At 40.6% G+C, this 23,139-nt stretch overlaps 1 protein-coding gene across 2 annotated transcripts in view; it reads left to right on the forward strand.

Annotated features, from left to right (window-relative positions):
* Positions 1-1,177: 1,177 nt before the first annotated feature.
* NAPB (NSF attachment protein beta) overlaps positions 1,178-23,139 on the forward strand; it is a 41,430-nt gene continuing 19,468 nt past the window's right edge. For both annotated transcript variants that reach the window (XM_040637891.1, XM_040637889.1), the window contains exons 1-3: positions 1,178-1,355; positions 18,635-18,714; positions 21,638-21,754. In XM_040637891.1, the coding sequence (XP_040493825.1) occupies positions 1,258-1,355; positions 18,635-18,714; positions 21,638-21,754 (295 nt within the window). In that variant the 5' untranslated portion in view covers positions 1,178-1,257. The remainder of the gene's footprint in view (positions 1,356-18,634; positions 18,715-21,637; positions 21,755-23,139) is intronic.

Here is a 23,139-nt window from a genome sequence, read left to right on the forward strand (position 1 = left end):
TAGTTTGACATTGTCAAAGTTCTCATTTGGCAGTGATTATCATATTTGCTTCACCACCTCTGCTTTAGCATTGCCAAATGTAAGTTGGTCTAGATTTTGTATAAAACAAAAACAAAACAAGAAAATCCATTCCCTCCAGGACAGGCCTTGAAATTGCTGGCACACGATAGCATCTATCTATGGATACTTCTGCTAGGAAATTAGAAGTCCTTGGGGCAGGCCAAATTGTGCCCCAGGAGACTCAGCCCCTACGGCCAGCACCATGTAAAGAATAAGAGAGCTCAAAGCTTTCCATCCATGGAAAATAATTCTGTCAATTAAAAGAGTGGATTATGCATTTATAGTATAAATGCAACTTATTTATAACCAACTACGACAGGACCGACATTAAGTCATAATACGAAGAGACTGAAAAATAACTCTGAATTTATACTGGGGAAAGTGATACATTCTTAAAGTGATACATTCTTAAAGAATAAGAGAGCTCAAAGCTTTCCATCCATGGAAAATAATTCTGTCAATTAAAAGAGTGGATTATGCATTTATAGTATAAATGCAACTTATTTATAACCAACTACGACAGGACCGACATTAAGTCATAATACGAAGAGACTGAAAAATAACTCTGAATTTATACTGGGGAAAGTGATACATTCTTAAACGCCTTGCTCTGGAGATAAAAATGGTTTTCTCTGCCAGCTGTTGCTGGTGGGTGGGTGGGTGGATGGATGGGCATCACATGGTTAATGAAATTGCTTTTGGTGGCTGCGTTAGATTCCCTTTTCCAGAACTTGCGCGTAGGTTGAATGTTCCAATTTGCTATCCCCCGTGTCCTCTTCCATTCCATTGCCAGGTGTCAATCGTGGTGAGCAAGGGATTCCTGAGCCAATGTGATGCTCCGTGTTTGAGGTTATCCTTACTAGAAAGCCATGCGTCATCTTCCATTTCCTCCCATACTTAAATGACTGAAGTTCACCTTGGACTAAGACCCCTACGGAGAGTCACGCCCCTCGCCTCGAAAATCCCCGGCGCCGGCTGTCTGCAACCTCCGATCCCCACCCCGCCCGGCTCTACGGCCTTCTGGGAATTGTAGTTGACGCCTCACCCATCCCCGCCGTCAGGGCCCGACCCGGCACCACAAGTCCCGACAGGCCTTGCGCGCCACGCCTGCGCTCCCCGCCTCTGGGAGAGAAGGGTGAAGGCGCGGAAGGCGCGTCGGAGCCGGGTGTGGAGGTTGTGGCGGCGGCAGGGACCAACATGGACAACGCGGGGAAGGAGCGTGAGGCGGTGCAGCTGATGGCGGAGGCCGAGAAGCGAGTCAAGGCCTCCCACTCCTTCCTCCGGGGGCTGTTTGGGTGAGTGCCAGACCGCGAGTGCCCTGGGGGGGGGGTCTCCGTCGCGGGTTCCCTCCCCAGCCAGCCGCCCCCACGCGCGTCCTGTTGAATCCCCTCTCTCCCCTGAGACGCCTGTGGACCCTTATTTCCCCTGCATCTTCCAGGCTTCCTAAGCCTTAGAGCCTCCCAGAGACACCTCCCCAAGAACGCCCCAGGGGCTCTCAACACCCCCGCGCGCCCCCCAGAGATCCCCTCGAGCCCCCAGACCTCACCCCCGTAAGTCCGCTGGAACCTCCAGAATCTCTCGGAGTCCCTCAGCCCCCACACACCCTCCAGACATACCTTGGGGACCGCAGAGGGCCCCCACGCCCTCCACGCCCCCTCCGGCCAGGCGTTATCGCGTTGGTGCGGGGGGGGGGTGTCCCACGGCCTCGCCTGGAGGGGTGCTGTCGCCTCAGCGGCGGGCCAGATTTGTTCATTTCGCCACGGTTGAAGCCGCCTCTCTCGGAGACCCGTGTTGGTGGGAGGCGAGCCCAGGAGGAGCCAGAGGGGCGGGTCCGGGGACCCCCCGCCCCGGCTCCTGGCCGGTGCATCTGGACGCGTCTGGCTGGCTGGGGTGGTGGGCCCCGCAGAGGAGCAGACTGGCGCGGCGCCCCCATTCCAGAGATCGTGTGCCCGTTTGCCTTGTGCCAAGTAGACATTTAATAAACGTTCGTTGGAGAACGAATACGTTTTCTCAGCATGGTATTTTTACTTCACCAGAGAGTGATAGGTTCGCCAGGGCCTCCTGTTTGATTAAGGATAACGCAGCTCCTGTCAAGTCGGCGTCTTTTGGGAATCCCGTTAATTTTCTGTAATTCTTCAGTGTTCTCCTAGGGAAGATCTTAAATTCGGACTTCCCAAAAAACAGAGCTTGCACTGACAGTTCTGGACGGTTGAATATGTGAGTGATTCAGCTGTTTAGGATTAGAAAGGCTGAAATTTCCTGGTAGTTTTGTTGTTGTTGTTTTTCTTTTTGAAAGTGAAATATCTGCCGACAGCAGGAGCATATTTTTGTGTTTGAGAAGGACCAGTACTTAATCTTTGCATTATTAGACAGTTTTATTTCTGTACTAAATTCAGTTTGAAATCTGCTTGTTTTGCTACCTTCATTCTTTTGATTATAATATAACACTTTGCAGTTGTGGATATATCTCCAGGAAATGCTTAGGTAAAGGTTTCATGCGGTGCACAGTAGTACAGGATGCAAAGATGCATAAAGGTAAGGGTTCTTCAGGAACCTCTCACAGGACATTTATCCTAGCCGGTTTCTAAATTTTTCGTAGGGTGTGTAGTTCCAAACGTAGCAATTATAAGTTTGTTCCCCCTTTAAAAGTTACCCCAATATACGCTGATACTTAAGGAGCACTGCCTCACACTGCCTCATACTTGATTCTAACACCAAACAATAGCTCCTTTCTGTGATTCACAAAACATTTAAAATATATTCAAATAAAATTTAATGTCCTAACACCTCCTGCCTAGAGATGATCTTAATGTTACTGGAGATTTCAAGTCAGGATGTACTTCCCTGGAAGAGAATCTGTAATTGGCAGAGGAAAACATTACAGCATTTGATACTCGTCTCAGGAGAACCCTCCTTTTTGTGAAGAGGTGTTGCGTTATTGTTTTTGTGAGAGGAGGCCAAGTCTTGAGCCAATAATCCTAAAAGGATTTTGAAAAAGCTTTTGTTTATAAACATCTGTTTTCTCCTTGATTGTTGATCACCTGTTTCACTGACAGGAGGTATAGGAAGACTTTCACCTTCACTCTTCACATTCAGTTTGTACAAAAGTCATTGTATCCTAGGCCTGGCCTGGATATGGCAGGCCAGTTGATTGTCTTAGCTTTTGGATGGGGGGCAAGGTACTTAGCTTCTCTGTGCCTTAGTTTTGTCTGCTATAAAAAGGGGTAATAATAGTATATTTCATAGTGAGGGTTCAGTGAGTTTCTGCTTGTAAAACATTTAGAACCATTGGAGATGGTGATTATGAAATATTAATTAGCATATTCATCAAAATTGTCAGCCATTATTTACCAAGGAAGCAGAGAGCCAGACAGATTAAGTGACTCTGCCAGAACTTCAGAGCCGAAGACCTTTAGGACTAGATCTTTGGTCTTTTAATTAAAGATTTGAAAGAGCTTTGTACCATGTAAGTATTATTTATCCTGTGGGGAACTGTGTTATTTTCAGTGATAGTTGGCTCCAGGAAAGCTTAGGGAAGAAGAGTACTCAGAGTTCTGTGAATTTTAATAGTATATAATCACTTGAAGTAAAAAACCAGGCCTAGTGTCTCTGTCAGTTACAGTAGGAAGACCGATTCTGTATCAATTTTAGATGTTTAGGATCTTCTTTTATATCTGGCATTGTTTGTACCTGACCTCATCCTTCTGAAAGGCTGGAGCACATGTTAGTCCACCCTGCTACCCTTCCTTTAATGTAAAATTTTCCCATCTACTTGTTATCTTTTCTTGAAACCACAGTGTAGTCCATCTCCCCATGTCAGACTCCTGAATTAACAGAACACACGTATTGACATGAGTATCATCAGTATTGTCCAAGCACCATGTATTAAGAGCTGACCAGTTATTGCTTTACAGGGGGACAGGTGATGCTGTTTCGAGGATGTGGCAGCCATTAGAAGGTGCTGAGCATATTGTAGCATACTTTGCATGGAGTAATTCTCATTATCCTAACTGCAGATTAAAATGTATTAGGAGCTTATCTTCTTCACCCCGTTTATCCACCACCCACACAGGTTTTGTGGCAATACTGTATTCTCACTATTCTATTGCTCTTTTTTGTTGCTTTCAGTAAAATGATATGAAAATACACATTGTATATTCCTGGGGAAATGTCAATCATATATTCTGTGTACAAGGCACAAGTCCCTTGCTTGTCTGCAAGATGTTAGTGAGCCACTGAGGGATGCAGCCATCACAAAATACCTATTATGGGTCTTCTGCTTTTCTGCTTGACTGCCAGTTAAATAGTGGTGTGTTTTTATAGCTGTGGTATTGAATTAAAATTTACTCTTTCTGAAGGGCTTAGCAAAGTGTAGCAAAACTACTACCAAAAGAGTAGTGTTTTCATTTCATTTGTTCCCAAGGATGAGCTATGGAATTTTGTAATTAATTTCAAATTCGATTGTAGCATCTTAATGAACTACCAGTAAGATCTTAAATTGGCCTGAGCATGACAGTAAAGTAGTTTTGAATTGCTAAGGTCTCTCTTACTATCTTCTTGTTAATAGGAGGCCAGATTGGGAGATAGCCTGCACAGTGCACATCAAAGAAAATGGCTGCTTAAGAATGACAGTTGGAAGATGTTCTGCATGGCTAATGCTGTCTTCTGCTTTTGGATGTTGCCCAGTCATAAAGTTTGTAAAGAGCCACGAATTTGGCAGTGCCGAATTTAATGAAAGACCCTATTGGGTTATCTTGACACAATTATGAGTCTATAATTTCTTAACTATTTTTAAAAATTGGGAATATTTCTTAAATATCGTAGGCTATTAATTATTAGTATTCTTCACTCAGCTTTATTTCTACAAAGGTTGTTTTTAAGTTTTGCCAAAATGTGGTGAGGACATATGATAGCACTTGTAAAGCATTAGGGGCGCCTAGGTGGCTCAGTTGGTTAACAGTCCAGCTCTTCGTTTCAGCTCAGGTCATGATCTCAGGGTGGTGGGATTGAGCCCTGAGTCGGGCTCCTTGCTGAGTGTGGAACCTGCTTGAGATTTTCTTTTTCCCTCTCCCAGTGTCCCTCTCCAAACCCTCCCCCCTTAAAAATTTTTTTTTTTTGGTTTTCTAGTTTTAGTGCCAAGTTATAGTTCGTGTATCAAATGATAAAATCTTTCTAGATTCGCCTTATTCTGTTCGCATTTGCAGTGTTCACCATCTATTCTCTCATTCTTGTGAGCCCTGTGAGGTGCACTTGTTTAGAAGAGGTAGGGAGGACCCATGGTGGTATGCGGCTCCAGAATGTAAGCTCCTAGGGAGTCTGTCTTATATCATTGCTGTTGCCCCACACCTCACTTGCTGTGTGCCACACAGTAGGCATTTGGTGAATATTGGTGGAGAGAATGTGTGAATGCTTCTACTATGTTGATTTTTTTTTCTTTTCTCTTGCTTCGTTTTCAAGAGCAAAGGCAACAAAGTGGAGTTCATGTCACTTTCTTCTATGTTTTACTTAAATATGTGTTTATTATAAACACAGTAGCTACTACATATGTGAGAAAAATGCAAGGACTATGGAAAAGTTCCAGTTAAAAAGTAAAGTATTCCCCGAGTCTCCCCTTTCCTAAATTGTACTCCCCAGAAGTAATGGTTTTTAACTTCCTGTTTAATTCCTCTGATGGTTACCACTGTAATTCTAAATAATTTTGGAATGCTTCTACTTCCTGACATCCTAATTTTAGACAGTATCTAATGATTCTGCTAAAAATAATGGATAGTTACATGGCCTTGCATTTTCTCTCTTACCTCCTGATTTTCTCTCTTACCTCCAATCTCTAAATATTAACTTTTATATATGAATAACATATTTAAACTGTAATTCTGCTTTTAATTTTTTCCATTAGTTCTCTATTTCTGTGAGTTACAGAGTGGCCATGAGTAGGTTGTCCAAATTGAGATATTTTTGAGATGCCAGGAAGATGGGTATAAGCCAAGGGTGTTTGTCCATCCAGCCAGGACACAGGATCATCCAAGTTCTGGGAGACTTTGCAGTCTGTTCTTATACTTCACTTTGTATTCATTTGATTAGATGGTAAGATCAGTAAAGCTTCTGTAACTTCAAAGCATTTTCAATGACTAACCCTTAGGGTTCACAGTAAGGAAACATTGGAAGTAGAATTTCAGAATGCTGACCATTTCTGTATTTAAATGGAACTTATTATAAGTAATGGTAATTAATTAAAATCAAAATAACTAATAGATCATTACTTTCTTGGCTTAAAATACGTATTTTTTCATGATAAGGAAGTATCTGTCAACGTCTGTTTTAATGAGTGTTTTGTTAGAGATTGAAGAGTAATTTTTTTTTAAAGATTTTATTTATTTGAGACAGGGAGAGAGAGAGCATGAGTGGGGAGGGGCAGAGGGTGAGGGAGAAGTTTAGCAGGGAGTCTGACATGGGGCTTGATCTGAGGACCCTGAGATCATGATCTGAGCTGAAGTCAGACGCTTAACCAATTGAGCCACCCACGTGCCCCAAGTTATATTTTGAAGGCCCCTTTAAGATCTGTGAAGACAAACATGATTTTTCTTCCTAGTTACTAATATGTTAATGAATGGATATCCTCATATTAAACTGTCCTGACATTCCTTCAATAACCCCTTTGGATTATAATGTATTATTTTTTAATGTGCTATTCAATTCTGTTTCTAATTATTTTCTTTTGAATTATTTTCTTTACAGTTCTTTTGTGTATAGCCGATCAGGTTGAAGTATCGATGTTACAGGTGCCTCACAAAAAGAATGTAGAGATTTCCTTTTACCCCACGCTATGGTCTTTGAAGATTTAAGTGGAACCCTCAAACTGACTTTCTTGAACATTCTTTAGTTCAGTAGTTACTTCCCTCTGTCGCTTCTGTGTTTCTTCATTTACCCTTCTCTCTTGATTCTTTTGATCCTTTTCATCTAAACAACTAATATTTTGACTCATGGGTTTTATTAGTTTCCTGTTTTCTGCTTTTACCTCCCCCTCTGGCTTTTTGGGGGAATGGAAGATGATATTTATTTCAGTATTTCCATTATTGTATTTATATAGATCCAAATATTGGTAGATGAATTTTCCTTTAAAACCATATTAATGTTTTAAATTATATCCCCCCAATCTTGATATATAGTGTTTTAGTTTTTTTTTTTTTTAAGATTTTATTTATTTGACAGAGAGAGAGACAGCCAGCAAGAGAAGGAACACAACAAGCAGGGGGAGTGGGAGATGAAGAAGCAGGCTCCCAGCGGAGGAGGGAGCCTGATGCTGGGCTTGATCTTAGGACCCTGGGATCACGCCCTGAGCCTAAGGCAGATGCTTAATGGGTGCCCCTATAGTGTTTTTTATTGTAATTCATTTCCCCTTTAACCCAAGAATTTATGGGTTGTGTTCCAGGTGGAGGTGCTTTGATTTCTAGTTTTCTTTCATTATAATCAGAGAGCTTACAAGGTTTTCTTTGCCACCTGATATGTGATTGATGTTTATGAATGGCCTTTGATCACTTGTGAAGAAGGCAGATGTTCTCTTATCAGAGTGTATGCCTTGATAGAGATCCCTGAGATCTAGATATTACGTTGTCAAGGCCTTTCACATCTGTGTTTATTTTTTGTCCATTTGACTTGCTTTGGACTAAAAGGGATATAGTCATTTTTCCTTTTATAAGTGCATTTCTGTCTATCTTGCATTTCTTGTAGTTTCTGCTATGTTTTGGTAAGTAGATGTTCACAACTAATATAATTTCATCATGAATTGTATCCTTAGCATTAACAAGTGAATTTCTTCCTTTCATTCGGTATTTTTGAGCCCAAATTCTGCCTTGTCTGATACTGGAGTAGCAATTATTGCTTTCTTATTATTTGCGCTTGCCTGCTTGAGGACTGTATTATGTAAGAGCATTATACGTTCTGCCTTCTGCCTTGTGACCTGTGCTGCCTGGCTCTGGGAAAAGTGCATTTGCCATCCCCATTAAGTCTGTTCTGGCCTGTGACTGACTCTGGGGGAGTGAGTGGAAGGGGGATGCACACACTACCTGAGCAGAAGCTGCAGGGGTCATCCCTTGCTTCTGCCCTGGTTTAAAAAAGGAAAAAAAAAAAAAAGTGTATACTCCTGATAGGGCTACATTCCAGAATAGAGAGATGACACATGGAGAAAGAACCAGCACAAATGGCCTGCAGTAACAGGTAAAGTGAGTGAGAAAGAAGCCTTTGGAGATTTGAGGGTTATTTGTTATTGCAGCAAATCAAACAAAAGTTGGTTGATGTATGTGGTATACTTTTGACCATCTCTTTAATCTTAAGCCTTTCAGAATAGCTTTATTTTAGTTGTATGTCTCCTATTGAGCACACAGTTAGGTTTTTTGTGAGCAAAACTAAAAATCTTCAGTCCATTTACGTTGTTTGTATGACTGATACATGATTGGTTTTTAAATCTGTCATCCTGCTTTGTTATATTATGTCTTTATATTCATTACGTATGATGTTTTTATTTTCTTTCTTCATGTGAACTCTTTCCCGTGCTTTTTTTTTTCTTAGGAAATTTTGTATTTTTGTTCTACTGGTAACCTTTATACTATGAATCTTTTTTAATGCCCTTAGCCCTACTAAGCATCTAGTATTTGATGTGGAAAACACCCATTACCTATATGCCAGTCCCTGAGCCTGTTCTGAATTTTCCTCTCTGACCAGTGTATGTGTGTGGGAGGGCAGGGTTCAGTTATTTGTACTTTGTTGGAACAGATGTCTCTATTTTATTTTTCTACCCTTTCTCTACTTTTTTCCCCTCTTTGATCTGTAGTAAAACATATTCAATGCCACCACCACCAGCCTTTTTACTGATGTTCCTTAGTCATGTCCATAGTTGGAAGCCAGTGCGGTATTCCTTAAGTTCATGCTTCGATCGGTCGTACTTATTGTTTGGCTTGGCTGGCTGTGTGATCTTTGGCTCACACTTTTTTCTCTTGAGTTTCTTCAAAAATGTTATTCCCTTGTCATCTTGCTTTGTATGTTGTCTTGCTTTGTGTGTTGCTGTTGAAGTCTAATTCAAGCTAACCTTAATTTTGTAAGTAACTTTGCCTGGAAGCCTAGAGATTTTCTTGATTTATAAAATCTAATATTCTTACTAGATGTGTTTCACTGGGTCAGTTTTCCCAGTACATGGCAGACTCTTTCAGTATTTAGACTCACATCCTCTTTTGTTTCCATAAAATTTTCTGAAATTGTAGTTTTAAATATTGTTTCAGTATTTTGCTTTGTTTTACTCCCCTTTTCAGGGACTGTAGTTATCCTATCACTTTTTCTTGAATTCTTTTCCCTCCCTTATTTCATTTCCATGCTCTTGGCTGTTTTCATTTTTCTCCTCAGTGTCAGTAGAATCTGTGCTCCCCATAGGTATGTTCTAGCTAAGTTTTCATTTCTGAGATGACTTGGTCTTTTACTTTCTTTCCTTCTATAATTTGAAATAGGAGTTCATTGTCTTATTTTTTGTTCTCTACTCTCCTAGGTTCTCCAGACAGACTAACAAGGAAAAATAGTTTACCGAACATGGTCAGCAGTGAGTAACTCAAAGGGGTGATTAGAACTAGGCTTAGAGTCTCTTAACAAAGAGCAGTGTATTTGTAGATAAGTGTCAGGATGAAAGGTTTTAGGCTTCCAAGGTCTGCAAACTGGGAAACAAAGGAGTAAGATTTGTTTGTGCAGGCCCATCTCTGTATGAACTTTCCATCTGGTTCATGGCCGTAAAACTTTCCCAGGAGAGGGGATTTATGGCAGTCCTCATTTCTTAGAAGTTTCTGTATTTAGTCAGATAGGGGAAGCTCTGAGAAGGTGTCTTTCTGTATCTCCTATTCTCATTTTCCTCCAGCTCAAAATAATCTTTATGCCGAAGTGGTGTTTTTTGGGGTGGCATATTCTGGTCCCCTGCATGCTCTTGCATTCTGAGTTTTGGATTCCTGACCTGTGATGTAGTTTCATATCTGTAAGTATTTGTTTAATACTATTTAAGTTGTATGGAATTGTTTTCCTCTGCCTTATGGTAGTTTGGGGCAACATTTTTGTCACCTGCAAAGGTTTTGTTCTTATTTCTTACATGGTAGCTTTGTATGGATGCTGCTTGCCTTCTTCTGTTTAGAGTGTCCTGGAGTTTCTTGGGCTCATAGTAGTATGTGTTTCTGTAATGTGAGATGAGGGGTTTGGGTGCTTTCACAGGTTTCTTAGTTTAAATCTTCTCTTCTGTTGATACCATTAAGGACTTTTTTTGATGAAAAGTGTCAGGGAAGGGTGGGTAGGGGCTTAGTGTGACTCCCAGTGCTGTGATACTCCTTTGTTTCAGAAGACTGTTAGTTTATTTTCTATCACTGGTTTTCTTTCTCTTCACTACTGAGTTTCCATGAAGCTGCCTCTGCTTCTCCCAGAAGTGGATCTTCTAGAGGCCACACCTCTAGCCAAGTTCCCCTTCCAGTTCCCCAGTTCCAGTGTTCCAGCCCTCTGTTCTTACACCTGGTCTCTGTGTTCCCCCACTGTGCAGCCCTTCCTTGCTAGGGTGTTGCTGTCTGTGAACTGCTATTGTGGGACCCTGCTGCACCCCCCCTTTTTTTTTTTTTTTTAAAGATTTTATTTATTTATTTAACACAGAGACAGCCAGCGAGAGAGGAAACACAGCAAGGGAGTGGGAGAGGAAGAAGCAGGCTCATAGCAGAGGAGCCTGATGTGGGGCTAGATCCCGTAACGCTGGGATCACGCCCTGAGCCGAAGGCAGACGCTTAACCGCCGTGCCACCCAGGCGCCCCCCCCTTTTTTTTTATTGTGAATAGTGTAACAACCCATTTATTCTTAGTTTGAGGATTTATTTATGTTTAATACAAAATTATCTTCAATATCAAAATGTAGAATTAAGGCAATTCCAAAATTTTTTAGACTCTGCTCACACTTTCTGTGTGGGTTATAATTATGGATTATAATTAATATTTAAAATATGAAAACACACCTCAAAACAATTTAAAAATATGCTCTATGCACAGAGCACAAGATATCATTCTTTTCTCCTTCACCCTTCAAGTATGAGGTCCTTGAAGCTAGGGACCCTGTACTTGTTCACCTCGAAGGATAGAATGGGAAGAAACTACTTCTTTAAAAAATTATTTAAATTATAAGAGTAATACGTATTATACATATTTCAAATTTGGTAGTTGTTTTCAAATTGACCTTAAGCAACTGTCAATTTATATTTCCGCTAACAGTGTATGAGAATACACATTACAGATCACATCTCAAGTAGAATATTTGAAGTATTTTACTCCACCATCTCAGAGAAATAGTCATAAATAAATTTGGCTAAATAATTTAATTGGAAAATAAGAACAACTTACTGGTATTTAGGTAGAATTCCTAAAGGAAGCATAAGGTCTCTGAAGTAGTCTGAAAGAGCTATCCTGCAAGAGGTTGAAAGTGAGATTTAAACAGCTTCAGTGTACGAAAAAATGGAGTAGCTCATTTTCCAGTGATATCATCTCAGTAGAAATTATTGAAAGACTTCCAAAACAGTTAAGTTACTTCTCAATAGTACAAACAATATTTCTTTTTTTTTTATTATTATGTTAGTCATCATACAGTACATCATTAGTTTTTGATGTAGTGATCCATGATTAATTGTTTGCGTGTAACACCCAGTGCTCCATGCAATACGTGCCCTCCTTAATACCTTTCACCAGGCTAGTCCATTCCCCCACCCCCCCAAACCCTCAGTTTCTTTTCCGGAGTCCATAGTCTCTTGTGGCTGCACCCCGTCTTGTGTCCATGCATTTCCTCCTGACTTCCAGCAGCAGCAGTGTCAGTGGCTCTGCTAGTTCAGGGGTTTTATTTCTCCAGTTGTCTTGTTGAATTCTGTCTCCTAGTTTTGCTGTTGGCATGGATTACAGGTGGTTGTATCCACTGCTTGTTGATCTGTCTGGGTTTGGAGGACATAAGGACAAGTTGGTATTTAGGCAGCCACCATTATCCTGTGGGATTCACAAGTCTCACCAGGATTTCTTACAGATTGAGATTTAGTTCGAAATTTTCATAAAGATGGAAATCAAATAGAAAAACTTCTTGTGGCAAGTCATGTAGTATGTGTCATTTCTGAGTTCATCCAATAATTACTGTTCTTAGCTTTCCTGTATATTTAAGTATCTTGATTTGTTTTATTAATAGGTCCAGCTATACATTTTCCCCTCTGTAAGAAAGGTGACTTTCCATATCAAGTCGAGGCATTGGAACTATTACCAAAATAAAGACCAACTAGCTTTCTTTGCTGTACATATTCTCACAAACTTCATTTCAGGAAATTATGCTTAAACACAGATACTTTTGTCAGCCATTCCTTAAATGTCTCAGATTGTTTCCTGTGTCTGAGAATCTAGGATTGTTGTTTTTCTTAAATAAGTAGAAATAAAGTGATAAGTTCTTAGAAAATGGAATCCAAAGTCCAAGGCAGAGAGCCCTGAGACTGCGTTGGTGGTAAAGGTGTAACTCCTGCTCAGCTTCTGTCGGCGGCTCTGGTGGAATTTCTCTGAGACCCAGGAGGGGCTGCCTGCTCTGTGCTGGCAGTACCTAGCTAATAAATGACAGCATTCCTCTGTATGTTGTCTTACCTTGTCCAAAGTCTGTGTTCTTGCCACTACTCCTATTACTGGTTCCTGAAAAAACTAAGGACCTCGGTCTAGTGGTTTTACAGGCATTTGGCATAAGAGTTCAAGGTAACTTGATGAAGAGCATCTCCCTGGGGCCTGTTTACCTCCTTGCTGCATATACCTCTGCTTTCTGCATCACATGAAAGAAGTTGGACTCTTTAGAAATATAGTAAACCCAGCAATAAATTAATCTTGAAATGGTTGTGTTTATCTAGGAAAATTGCAGTTTTTAGAATCTGGAGATTATAGAAATGACGTACAGATGAAAAAAAATACTCTTGGAGGAAAAAAATAGAATAAATAGTTCTATGTGGCTGTGATGTTCGATGTAATAAGAAATATATATTTGTTTCTCATCCCTGGTTCCTGGCACAGAACTTGTAAAGTGCTTGTGGGATCCTCAGTGGTAAGGGTGAGAGAAGCATCTTCTCTATCATAATAAGCCTCTTTCAACAATACTAAAATTTATGCTGATGAGGTGACTGTTGGGTCCCTAGGTGGCTTCAGGATGAGGGCTGGTCCTCAGAGGAGCCAACCATGTGATGAGTGGGTTGGAACTTTCAGTCCCACCCCCAAACCTCCCTGGAGAGGGGAGGGATTGGGTGATTGAGTTAATCACTAGTGGTCATGAAATAATCAGTCTTGCCTGTGTAGTGAAGAATCTTCCCAGACCCTAAATGATGGGTTCAGAGAGCTTCTGGGGAGGTGAACATGTGGAGGTGTTGGGAGGTGGTGTATCTGGAGACGGTGGGGATGCTTCTTGCACTTCCAGTATACCTTGCCTTGTGCATCTCTTCCATTAGCTGTTTCTGAGTTGTATCATTTGTGATCATAAGTAAAATGTTTTCTTAAGTTCTGTGACTTCTTGCAAATTAATCAAATTTGAGGAGGGGGTTGTGGGAACTCCTGATTTTTAGAAAAGTTAGAGATGTGATTACCTTGAGGACCTGCTACTTGAGATTGTTGTCTGATGTGGGGGCAGTCTTGTGGGACTGGGCCCTTATCCTGTGGGGTTTGCATTGATACCCATATCCTGTGGGTAATGTCACAATTGAATTGAATTGTAGGACACATAGCTGGTGCCTGCAGAGCACTGGAGAATGGCTTGATGTGGAAAACCCACACGTTTGGTGTCAAAAGTGTTGTGAATAGAGAAACAGTGTTTCTGTTAATGGTGGAGATATTTTAAACAGAGTTTGAATTTTTCTCTCCTTTTCTGGATACTTTTTGTGTTTGCTTTTTGTTTTGAATGTTATTTGGGTAAACTTCCAAAAAGATGTAATGTGGGTTGTTTCTTCCGTCCAGTCCCTGAACGGTCAGCATTGTTATTGAGACCTGTGTGCCAGGCCCTGTGCTGGTCTCTGTCCCCAGGGTCTGCCTAAGAGCTAAAGTAATGTTGCTCATAAATAGTGAAAGTAAGGAGCTGTCCTAGTTGGTGGAGTTTTCCTTTATGGGTCTCAGGCACTAGGAAGACTGATCCCTGTTTGTAGTCCCCTGACGTAGTTTGACATCCCTTCAGGATATTCCGATGATAGACTTGAATTTTGGCTCTGGTTCTGCTTTCACATTCTCACAACACTGTCAGTGTCACTTTTTATGATATTTCTTTTCTGCTACTCTCTGATTTTAGAAGCAACTTTATTTTTCCCTCAGTTGCCTCCTTTTCTTTTGGGTACATCTCATGATGTGTGTGCCATCCATCCCCATGATTCTACTTTAATGTCCCCCTCTTCCCACCCACAGTCCTAGAAGAGCATGTACTATGGTTGCCAGTGTTTTGTAATGTGCTCCAAAAATAGTTCTTACTCAGGATGAGGAAAAATCAAGACTTTAGATTATTTGAGGATTAATTAGTTTTTAAAAGATCAATGACTTATCTGTGTGTAGATGTTATCAGAGCTCTTTGAAATAGTGGGCTGTAGTTTCCCAGGCTGGGTTTTACTCCCCATGCCCCCCAGCATCTGAATAGGAACAGACAGGATGGAATTGTGAAGAAAGGCAGGGACTTGCAGGCGGGGCTCAAGGCACATCTCTGTGGTTCACTGGCTCCTGGAGAGACATGTTGTGGCTCTGACCATGTTTCTTCAGTGGAACATGGGAGGTGGGATGGGCAGTCAGATGTTTTCCAAGCCCTGAAGTTGTTACATATTTTGTCCTTAGTGTTCTGATCTCTTCGTGGGCAAGACCATTCTTTTCTTAGTGTTTTTTGACACTTATTGATCTCAGCGAATGTCCCCTGAGTAAGCATGGTCAAGAAGGGAAGGGAGTCAACCTTGCCTCTGGAATTGAGAGTTGGGGCTGCAGGGGTGGGGTAGTAGTGGTGGTGGTAGAGGTGAAGGTGTTCTAGGTGATGGTGCTGGAGGTAATGGTGGTGGCAGTAGTGATTCTTAGGCTGGTCACTGTTTCCTTGCATGGCACAGAAAGCATTTTCTTCAAGTTCATGGTAGCATAATCTCCCCAAATAAATTTAAGTTAAGTTTGGCTCAGTTTAGCTTTTCTTAATGTCAGTTCAGTGCCCTGTCCTTATATTGTATCACTTTATAATGTAGATTCCCTCATAAAAACTTGTTTTTATTTTCAAGGATCTTATACCTTGCTTATGGGGGCCCTGAGTAACAATCACTTGAATTATTTGAACATGAATTCTGATTATTTGTCCTTAAAACTCAGAAACATTAACTTTCACATGAATAGAACACAGTAAGCATTAGGAATGATTTCAGAAGTACATTTTTTCATGAATTGTTAAACTTATGTTGTGTTTATGACAAGTGAGCTTTTCTAGTGCTTTTAAAATGAGTATACTTCTCGTGATTCTGTCTTAGGAGAGGTGAGGGTCTTAAGTCTTTATAAAAGTATATTCGTTATTTTTATAATGATTACTGAACTTTTACATCAGGGTCAGCTCTACCACTGACCGTGGCTGGATGACCTTGGGTGAGCCATTGACCTCCAGATCCAGTTTTCTTTTTTCTTTTCTTTCTTTCTATCTTTTTTTTTATTTTTAAGATTTTTTTTGAAATTTATTTTAGGGAGAGCACAAGCAGAGGGAGAGGAAGAAGCAGGCTCCCCACTGAGCAGGGAGCCTGACACAAGGCTCAACCCCAAGATCCCCGGATCATGACCTGTCCCAGGTGCCCCCAGATACAGTTTTCTCTTCTGTCAAATGGAGTTAGCATCTTTCATTGTGGTTGTGATATGAAAATGACATAACATGTGGAAATATCCAGCATAAAACCTAGCATAATGTAGGCGTTCTATTATTCCTAGCTGAATGTGTCTCCAAAAATAATAGGGTAAAGTACATTTTAATTAAGCTAGTTTTATTTGGAAACCTTTAATAAGAATGATTGAAGTATAATTACAGTGCAAGATTCCTGGTACACTTTAGAAAAATGAGACATGAAAGTGGTAAGCCTTTGTTAGCTCTAAGGAGTTATGGCTAAGATCAAAAACTTAGGAATTTTCCATTGGGGTAATTAGCTAATTGTTTTGCTGTTGTTGTTTTAATATATAAAGTCATGATTGAAAGAAAGCTTTGCTAATTCTGACACTGCATTTTTGGTGTGGCTTGTCACCATCCTGTCATTCACTGTGTGACATAGCCCCCAAACGATTTTTTCTTTGTGTGTGTGTGGCGGGGGAGGGAGTGGTACGGCTTTAGATATAATTCACATACCATATAATTCATCCATTTTAAGTATCCAGTTCAATAGTTTTTAGCATAGTCACAAAGCTGTGCATCCATCATAACAATAAATTTTAGAACATTCTAATCGCCACAAAAAGAAACTCTATTCTCCTTGCCCCTGCCCGTTTTTCTCCCAAACTCTAGGCAACCACTAATCTGTTTTCTGTCTCTATAGATTTGCTTACTCTGAAGTGAAATCTTACAGTATGCTCATGGCTTCAACGCTTATCCATATTAGAGCATGTATCAATACTTCATTTCTTTTTATTGTCCAGTATTCCATTGTATGCATAAACCACACGTTTTTTTTTAACTTTACATCAGTTGATGGGCATTTAGGTTGTTCCCACTTTTTGGCAGTTATGGATAATGCTAGGGTGAACATTTGTATAAAGTTTTTGTGTGGACATAGTCTTTCTCATTTCTCTGGGGTGTGTACCAAGGAGTGGAGTTGCTGGGTCATATAGTAACTCTATGTTTAACCTTTTGAGCAACTGCCAGACTAAATGTGGCTGCAGCATTTTACATTTGTACCAGCAGTATAAGAGGGTTCCAGCTTCTATACATCCTTCCTAACATTTGTTATTATCTGTCTTTTGATTCTAGCCATCCTTGTGGGTGTGAAATGGGATCTCATTTGTGGTTTTGATTTGCATTTCCCTGATGGCTAATGATGTTGAATATCTCTTCATGTGCTTATTGGCTGTTTGTGTATCTTCTTTGAGGTGCCTATTTTTTTTAATTATTAGTCATTTTATTGTTGAGTTGTAAGAGTTCGTTACCTATTCCAGATATAAGTCCCTTAGCAGACATATCCCTTATTTGTACAAATATGCCCAAAAGTTGTTATGCCTTTAGTACATGGATCTAATTACAATAATCATCCTGAAATTGAGTACCTGCTTTGGGTCAAGCCCTGCAGTGGCTATATATGGATTATTTCCTTTGATCTTTATAATGACCCACAAGTATAGATCCCGTTATCCCCTGTTTACACACGCAAAAACTGAGACCCAGAGGAGTCAAAGAACTAGCCTGGGGGGAGACAGTTGGTAGTTAATGCCTAAGTAGTAAGAGTCACGCTTGAGCCTCAGTGTATTTCATTGAGACGCATATTGACACAGAGCTGTAGAGCTGTCTATGCCCCTCTGCCGGAGCTTGGAGCCTCTTTGAGTTTCTGGCATATGCATATGTGCTCACTCTTGTTCATATTGTGCCCACTCTCCAAGGGTCAGCCTTGCTCTCCCCTTTCTCTTAGTCCTTATGTCCTTAAACCACTCTGAATTCCTCATGTGCACTGCACATCGTTCTTTGTCTTCATTCTCTGGTTATTTATGTTTATAGTATAGATAGACAAGGTAGAGAAACATCATTTATAGAGGGGTCTTAGTTTAGCTTAGGAAGAATGAGGTCAAATTAGAAAACTCTGGTGCAAGTTTACAGAGGATTATTTTTGCGTTTGTGTAAGAAGAAATACCTGACAGCTAAAGCTGTCCCTCAGTGAAATCAGCTGTCTAGTGGAGAACTTTTCAGAACAGTATGTATTCAAGCAGCAGTAGAGTTTCTTTCTCTCAGGATGTGTAAAATGCATTTCCACTTCGGGTGATGGGCTGGACCCTGAGGCCCATTCCATGTTGGAGAAGAGCTTGTCTCCTGCCAGAGGTGATAATATAGCAGTCAAAAAGCATGGCGCTTCTTTTATGCTCTGGCTTTAGGTTTTTGTTCTTGTTTTTGTTTTTTTGTTTTTAAAGTCTGAATAAACATAGTGCTAATCTCTTAAAAATTAACAGGCTAAAAATGTCCATAACCTTCAAAATTTAATCTCATTTGAATGATGTATTTCTTATTTCTCTGATTGACCTAAAACTTCAATTTCCATGCATGGAAAGAACTCTGGTTAAGGGTGTGGCTCTGAGATCAGCCAGATCTGTATTTGAGTCTTGGTTCTGTGGCATTCTTGCTGTGTGACCTTGGGCTAGTTACTTTACTTTTGTATACCTCAGTTTCCTCATTTGGAAAGCAGGGATACTAAGAGTGTACCCTTTGAGCGAGCAGCTGTTGAGATTCTATACTTGTCTGGCACATAGTAAGTACTCATTAAATGCTTATTATTTGAGGGAGGGAGAATTAGAGATGTGGATGGTTGCTATAGTAAAACTTAACTTCGTTTTTTAATTTTTCTCAGAGGAAACACAAAAATAGAAGAGGCTTGTGAAATGTATACCAGAGCTGCAAATATGTTCAAGATGGCTAAAAATTGGAGTGGTATGTATAAAGTTTTTGTTTGTTTGCTTTTCAGGCAAATAACTTTAAAATCATCTTGAAGGAAGAAGTAACTACATTTCTACCTGTTGGCTGAGACAGGTGTGCATGCTGGAATAACCAGTGTGGCCACCGTGGTCTGGGAGAAGAGAACCTTGTTCTAAGTGAACAACGCCTGTTTTCCTTTACCTAAACATTGGTTGAGAATTTCTTACTGTGGGAACAGCTCTGTGGTAGCTGATTGAGGTTCTGTTGAGAAATGTGACAGTGAGGGTGTTATTTCTATAAACCCCAACAGATTTATTGTCACTTTTTAACATAATGCTTTCTATCCAGTGAAATTACACATAACAAAACCAATTCCAAAACAATGGAATTATTTTATTGGTCTGAGAAAAGATGACTCTTTTTAACACCGATTTGAGAAACAAATTCATCCCCTACCATGAAAAAGGGGCTTGTTGTGTCTCTGTGTGATAGGGTCTTTCTATAGTGAAAATGGAGACTGCCTTCAGCTGGAGCAAGGACTGGGTCTCTAGCCCTGGCTTGCTCCTGCTGCATGATCTAAAGTAGGGCCTTTGCCCTCTACAAATCATTTCCCCATCTGCTTTTTACCCTCAGCTTTATTGAGATATAACGGACTATAGCATTGTGTAAGCTTAGGGTGTATACTGTGTTGATTTACCCATTAAGGCTGACACTTTATTTTTTATTTATTTATTTTTTATTAGTCAAGGCTGACACTTTAAAAGCATTCCAGTGAAGAAATTGCTGTAGAAATACATGAATCTGAAAGGTCCTTTTTGACTAAAATTCATTTATAGGTTTAGTTTTAGGTTGAAAGGATATGTTATGTTTTCAAAATGTACTTACACTTGAATTATAACATATTGAAAACAGTAGAGGAGAGAAGAACATTGTCTCAGCATTTGTATCTTTTATATGGTATAAGGGTATGGTCTAAGGATAGATTCCCATGTACTAATGAGATTGGCCAATGCATGTAAACAGGAGCCAGTCTGTTGGAAGCACTTTACTTGGGCATTCCAAGCTATTACTGTACTCCTGAGGCCGAGCCCATCAGAGCTGCAATTCAGGTGTCTGCTGCCACAGGTACCCATGTGCTTGGCTACTCCCCTGGCAGCAGCCTTGGCCCCTCCTCTGGGACCGCCAACCCCACGATTCACCAGTTTAAGAGTTAAAGCCTGGTGGGCGGGGTTCTCCAGTCCCAGCTCCAACTGGGGGCCACTTCTCTCTGATTGCTCAGTGCCTGTGCCACACTGATGGCTGAGTATTTTCAGCACTGCCAGGGCACTCTTCTTATCTGGTATAGAGCAAGAGTTGAGCCTGGGCAGGCTGGATCAGGAGCCTGTACTGCTTCTTTTCCCTTAGATGGAAGTCCAGAAGCCTGAGTAGGAATTGTGTGTTTACCTCTGGAAGAGGGGTCAGAATAAGGGATGATAACCAAAGCTTTGTGGAATTGAATGCTTGCTTGCTTTCTTTCTTTCTTTTTTTTTTTTTAAGATTTTATTTATTTATTTGACAGAGACAGCCAGTGAGAAAGGGAACACAAGCAGGGGGAGTGGGAGAGGAAGAAGCAGGCTCCTAGCGGAGGAGCCTGATGTGGGGCTCTATCCCATAACGCTGGAATCACGCCCTGAGCCGAAGGCAGACGCTTAATGACTGCGCCACCCAGGCGCCCCTGAATGCTTTATTTCTTAATAGCAGCAATGGGTTTTTTGGTGTCTGTCACGATTTTCTGTACTTTTCTGAATGTTTTTGAAATGACTAAAAATACTCTTTAAGTACCAAAATGTCTTATGATATTCTTCATCATGTTTTTCCTAATGGAGGGATCTCTTTCCCATCCATTCCTGTTAGTGCTGACTTCCCTACTCCAGACCTACTGAGCTGTGACTCCACAGGCCTCGTGCTTCCCAGTCTGTGGTGGTTCTCTCTGAGCTAAGAACTTCATGACAGTGGGGCTCATCCCTGTCCAAGTTCCTCATGCTGGCGTTTAAAGCCTCCAGAACTGGCGCCATGGCGTCCTCAGCCTTCACCTCCCCTGCCTGCTCTGTTCATTCCTCCTGCAGGTAGCATGGACTTGTCACTGGCCTCTGTTCCCAGCCTTTCCTTGCCTTCAAGCCATTTGTTCCTTGTTCGTGTGACTCCTGTGCTAAGGATTCCTTCCCTCATTCTTTTCTGCTACTTCGGAAGCTACAGTCCTTGATCAAAACCTTTTCTGAAAAAATTACATGCATAAACCTTTCACATTATGCCTTTTCCCAGCAGAAACCTGGACAGCACCTTGTAACCATTCGTCATCGCACAAGAAATGTGCAAGTTTTCACACTAAGTAGGAGATAAAGACATGTTAAACCCCATATGAAGTTCAGTCAGGTTTTGTTATAACTTAAGAAGCTTTGAATTTTTGAAATTGTGGGTCTAATTTTCACTCTTTGTGATACTTACTTTGCCTAAGAAGCCTCCATTAGCGCTTTCTCAACAATTACAGCCAAGTCCAGTGGACACTGTGAGATAGAAAGATGAGCAAATAAGTATCCTTAACCTCAGTGTTCTACCTTTCTTTAAACACTTGTGGCCTGAAGCCCCGGTCAGTGTTTAGTATATGCTGGGCGACAGAGTTGAACATGACTGGCTCTGGTACTAAATGGAGGCCTGTTGCCCAGATGCCACTTAGGAGGTTTCCTGGGGCTGAGAGAAGCTTTTGTCACCATTGATCTTGGTTCTGGTTTCTTCACACATACCTAAGGTGCACTTGACCACACTTACATGTGCTTCTGACTAGAATGCTTCTTTTCAGCGACAAGGAACTTTTCTAGGGGTAGGTCCAGCACTTAGAGCATGGACCACCCTGGAGACACCTGCTCCTCTGTGATTAATTGTAGTGACTTGTCTTCTTCAGCTGCAGGAAATGCATTTTGTCAGGCAGCCAAGCTCCATATGCAGCTTCAGAGCAAGCATGATTCTGCCACCAGCTTTGTGGATGCTGGCAATGCTTACAAGAAGGCAGACCCTCAAGGTAAGACATGCCTGCATCTGCGCAACTAGATGTCCTTGATATCAGGGACTTTCTCACAGGGTATGCTGCTGGACCTTGGAAAGGACCTTGGTAAAAACAAATTTTTGTGCTTTGAGATAATGGACATTTTAGTAACTTCAGGGATTTTTCCATAATCGTTTTGAGCTTTTATGAGGAGAAATGATGTTAAATTTTTCCTGGCTGTTTAGTTGTCAGCGCTGTTTTTCAGTTTTATGAATATATTATTATTCATCAAAGAAAATGAATGGCCCCTCACTCCTAAATACCTGGTGCATTTTAAGATCAAGTTAATGGGAGATTATAATATCTGATAGTTAAAAACAACTTATTCACACAATATTCATCTGACTTTTTAAAGAGTGTTTTTCAAAGTACTGGTTTTGAAGAAAGAATGAACTTGGGTATTTAAAGCGGCAAAATTTTGCAAATATCATTTCTTTTTTAGTTGATAGTATACACTTAGCAATTAAAAGTACTAACTTCTTCCTGTAGCACATGTGCTGGTAGCTGTGGAGTCTCCCATTTTTTTCTTTTATCAGTGCATTTTAACACAGAAATCCCAACTTTTATTATGAATATATCATTGAGAATGAAGATGCTTTGAGGGCTTTTGTATAAAGATTAATCACATTCTATTTCTGAATGTGAAAAACTGTACACGGCCTAAATGAACAGCAAGGATAGAATGGTAGAATTATAATGTATGAGTATTCTAGACTATGATGCAAGAATTAAAGCCCCTGGATTCAGAGCTTCAATGACCTGGTCAGTGCCCACATGGTAACCAAAGAAAAATGTGAGAATCGAGATCTCAAATTTATAAAGAAATGTGTGTACCTAGAAATGCATCCAGAAAACACTGGAAGGAAGTGCATCAAAATACTAGCAGTTGGTTTGAGTGGCATTGTGGGTGCTTATTTTTCTGTATTTTTAAAGGTGTAACAAACCACATTTCTTAATATAGCTTGGAAGGAAGTTGCTTTTAATTTTGTTAATCTGTGTACCTTTCTAATTCTTCAGTCAAGCCTTTTTGCTACCTCCTTTAAAGCAAAAGCAATAGATTTGGAGCTGTCACCCATATATCAGCATTATAAAGACCACCATTTTGTGACAGGAAATTTGTTGGCTCAGTGTTTAGAAAATTAATAGACTTTACTAGCAGTATCACTTACTAGATTTTTCTTCTTCCTTTTGGCATATATTGGTACACCAAAAGTTAGCATCTTTTAACATCGTATGAAATGCTGACTTCGCTTAAGAGTTGTTTGAACAGGTATTTCAGAGTGCTTTTGATTTTGGCTACGTGAGGAGTCCAGTCTATTGAAATGATCTTCCTTAAGAAGGACCGTCTTCCAGAATTCATA

The sequence above is a fragment of the Ursus maritimus genome, unplaced genomic scaffold (genome assembly GCF_017311325.1).
Source record: "Ursus maritimus isolate PB19 unplaced genomic scaffold, ASM1731132v1 scaffold_22, whole genome shotgun sequence".
NCBI classification, from domain to species: Eukaryota; Metazoa; Chordata; class Mammalia; order Carnivora; family Ursidae; genus Ursus; species Ursus maritimus.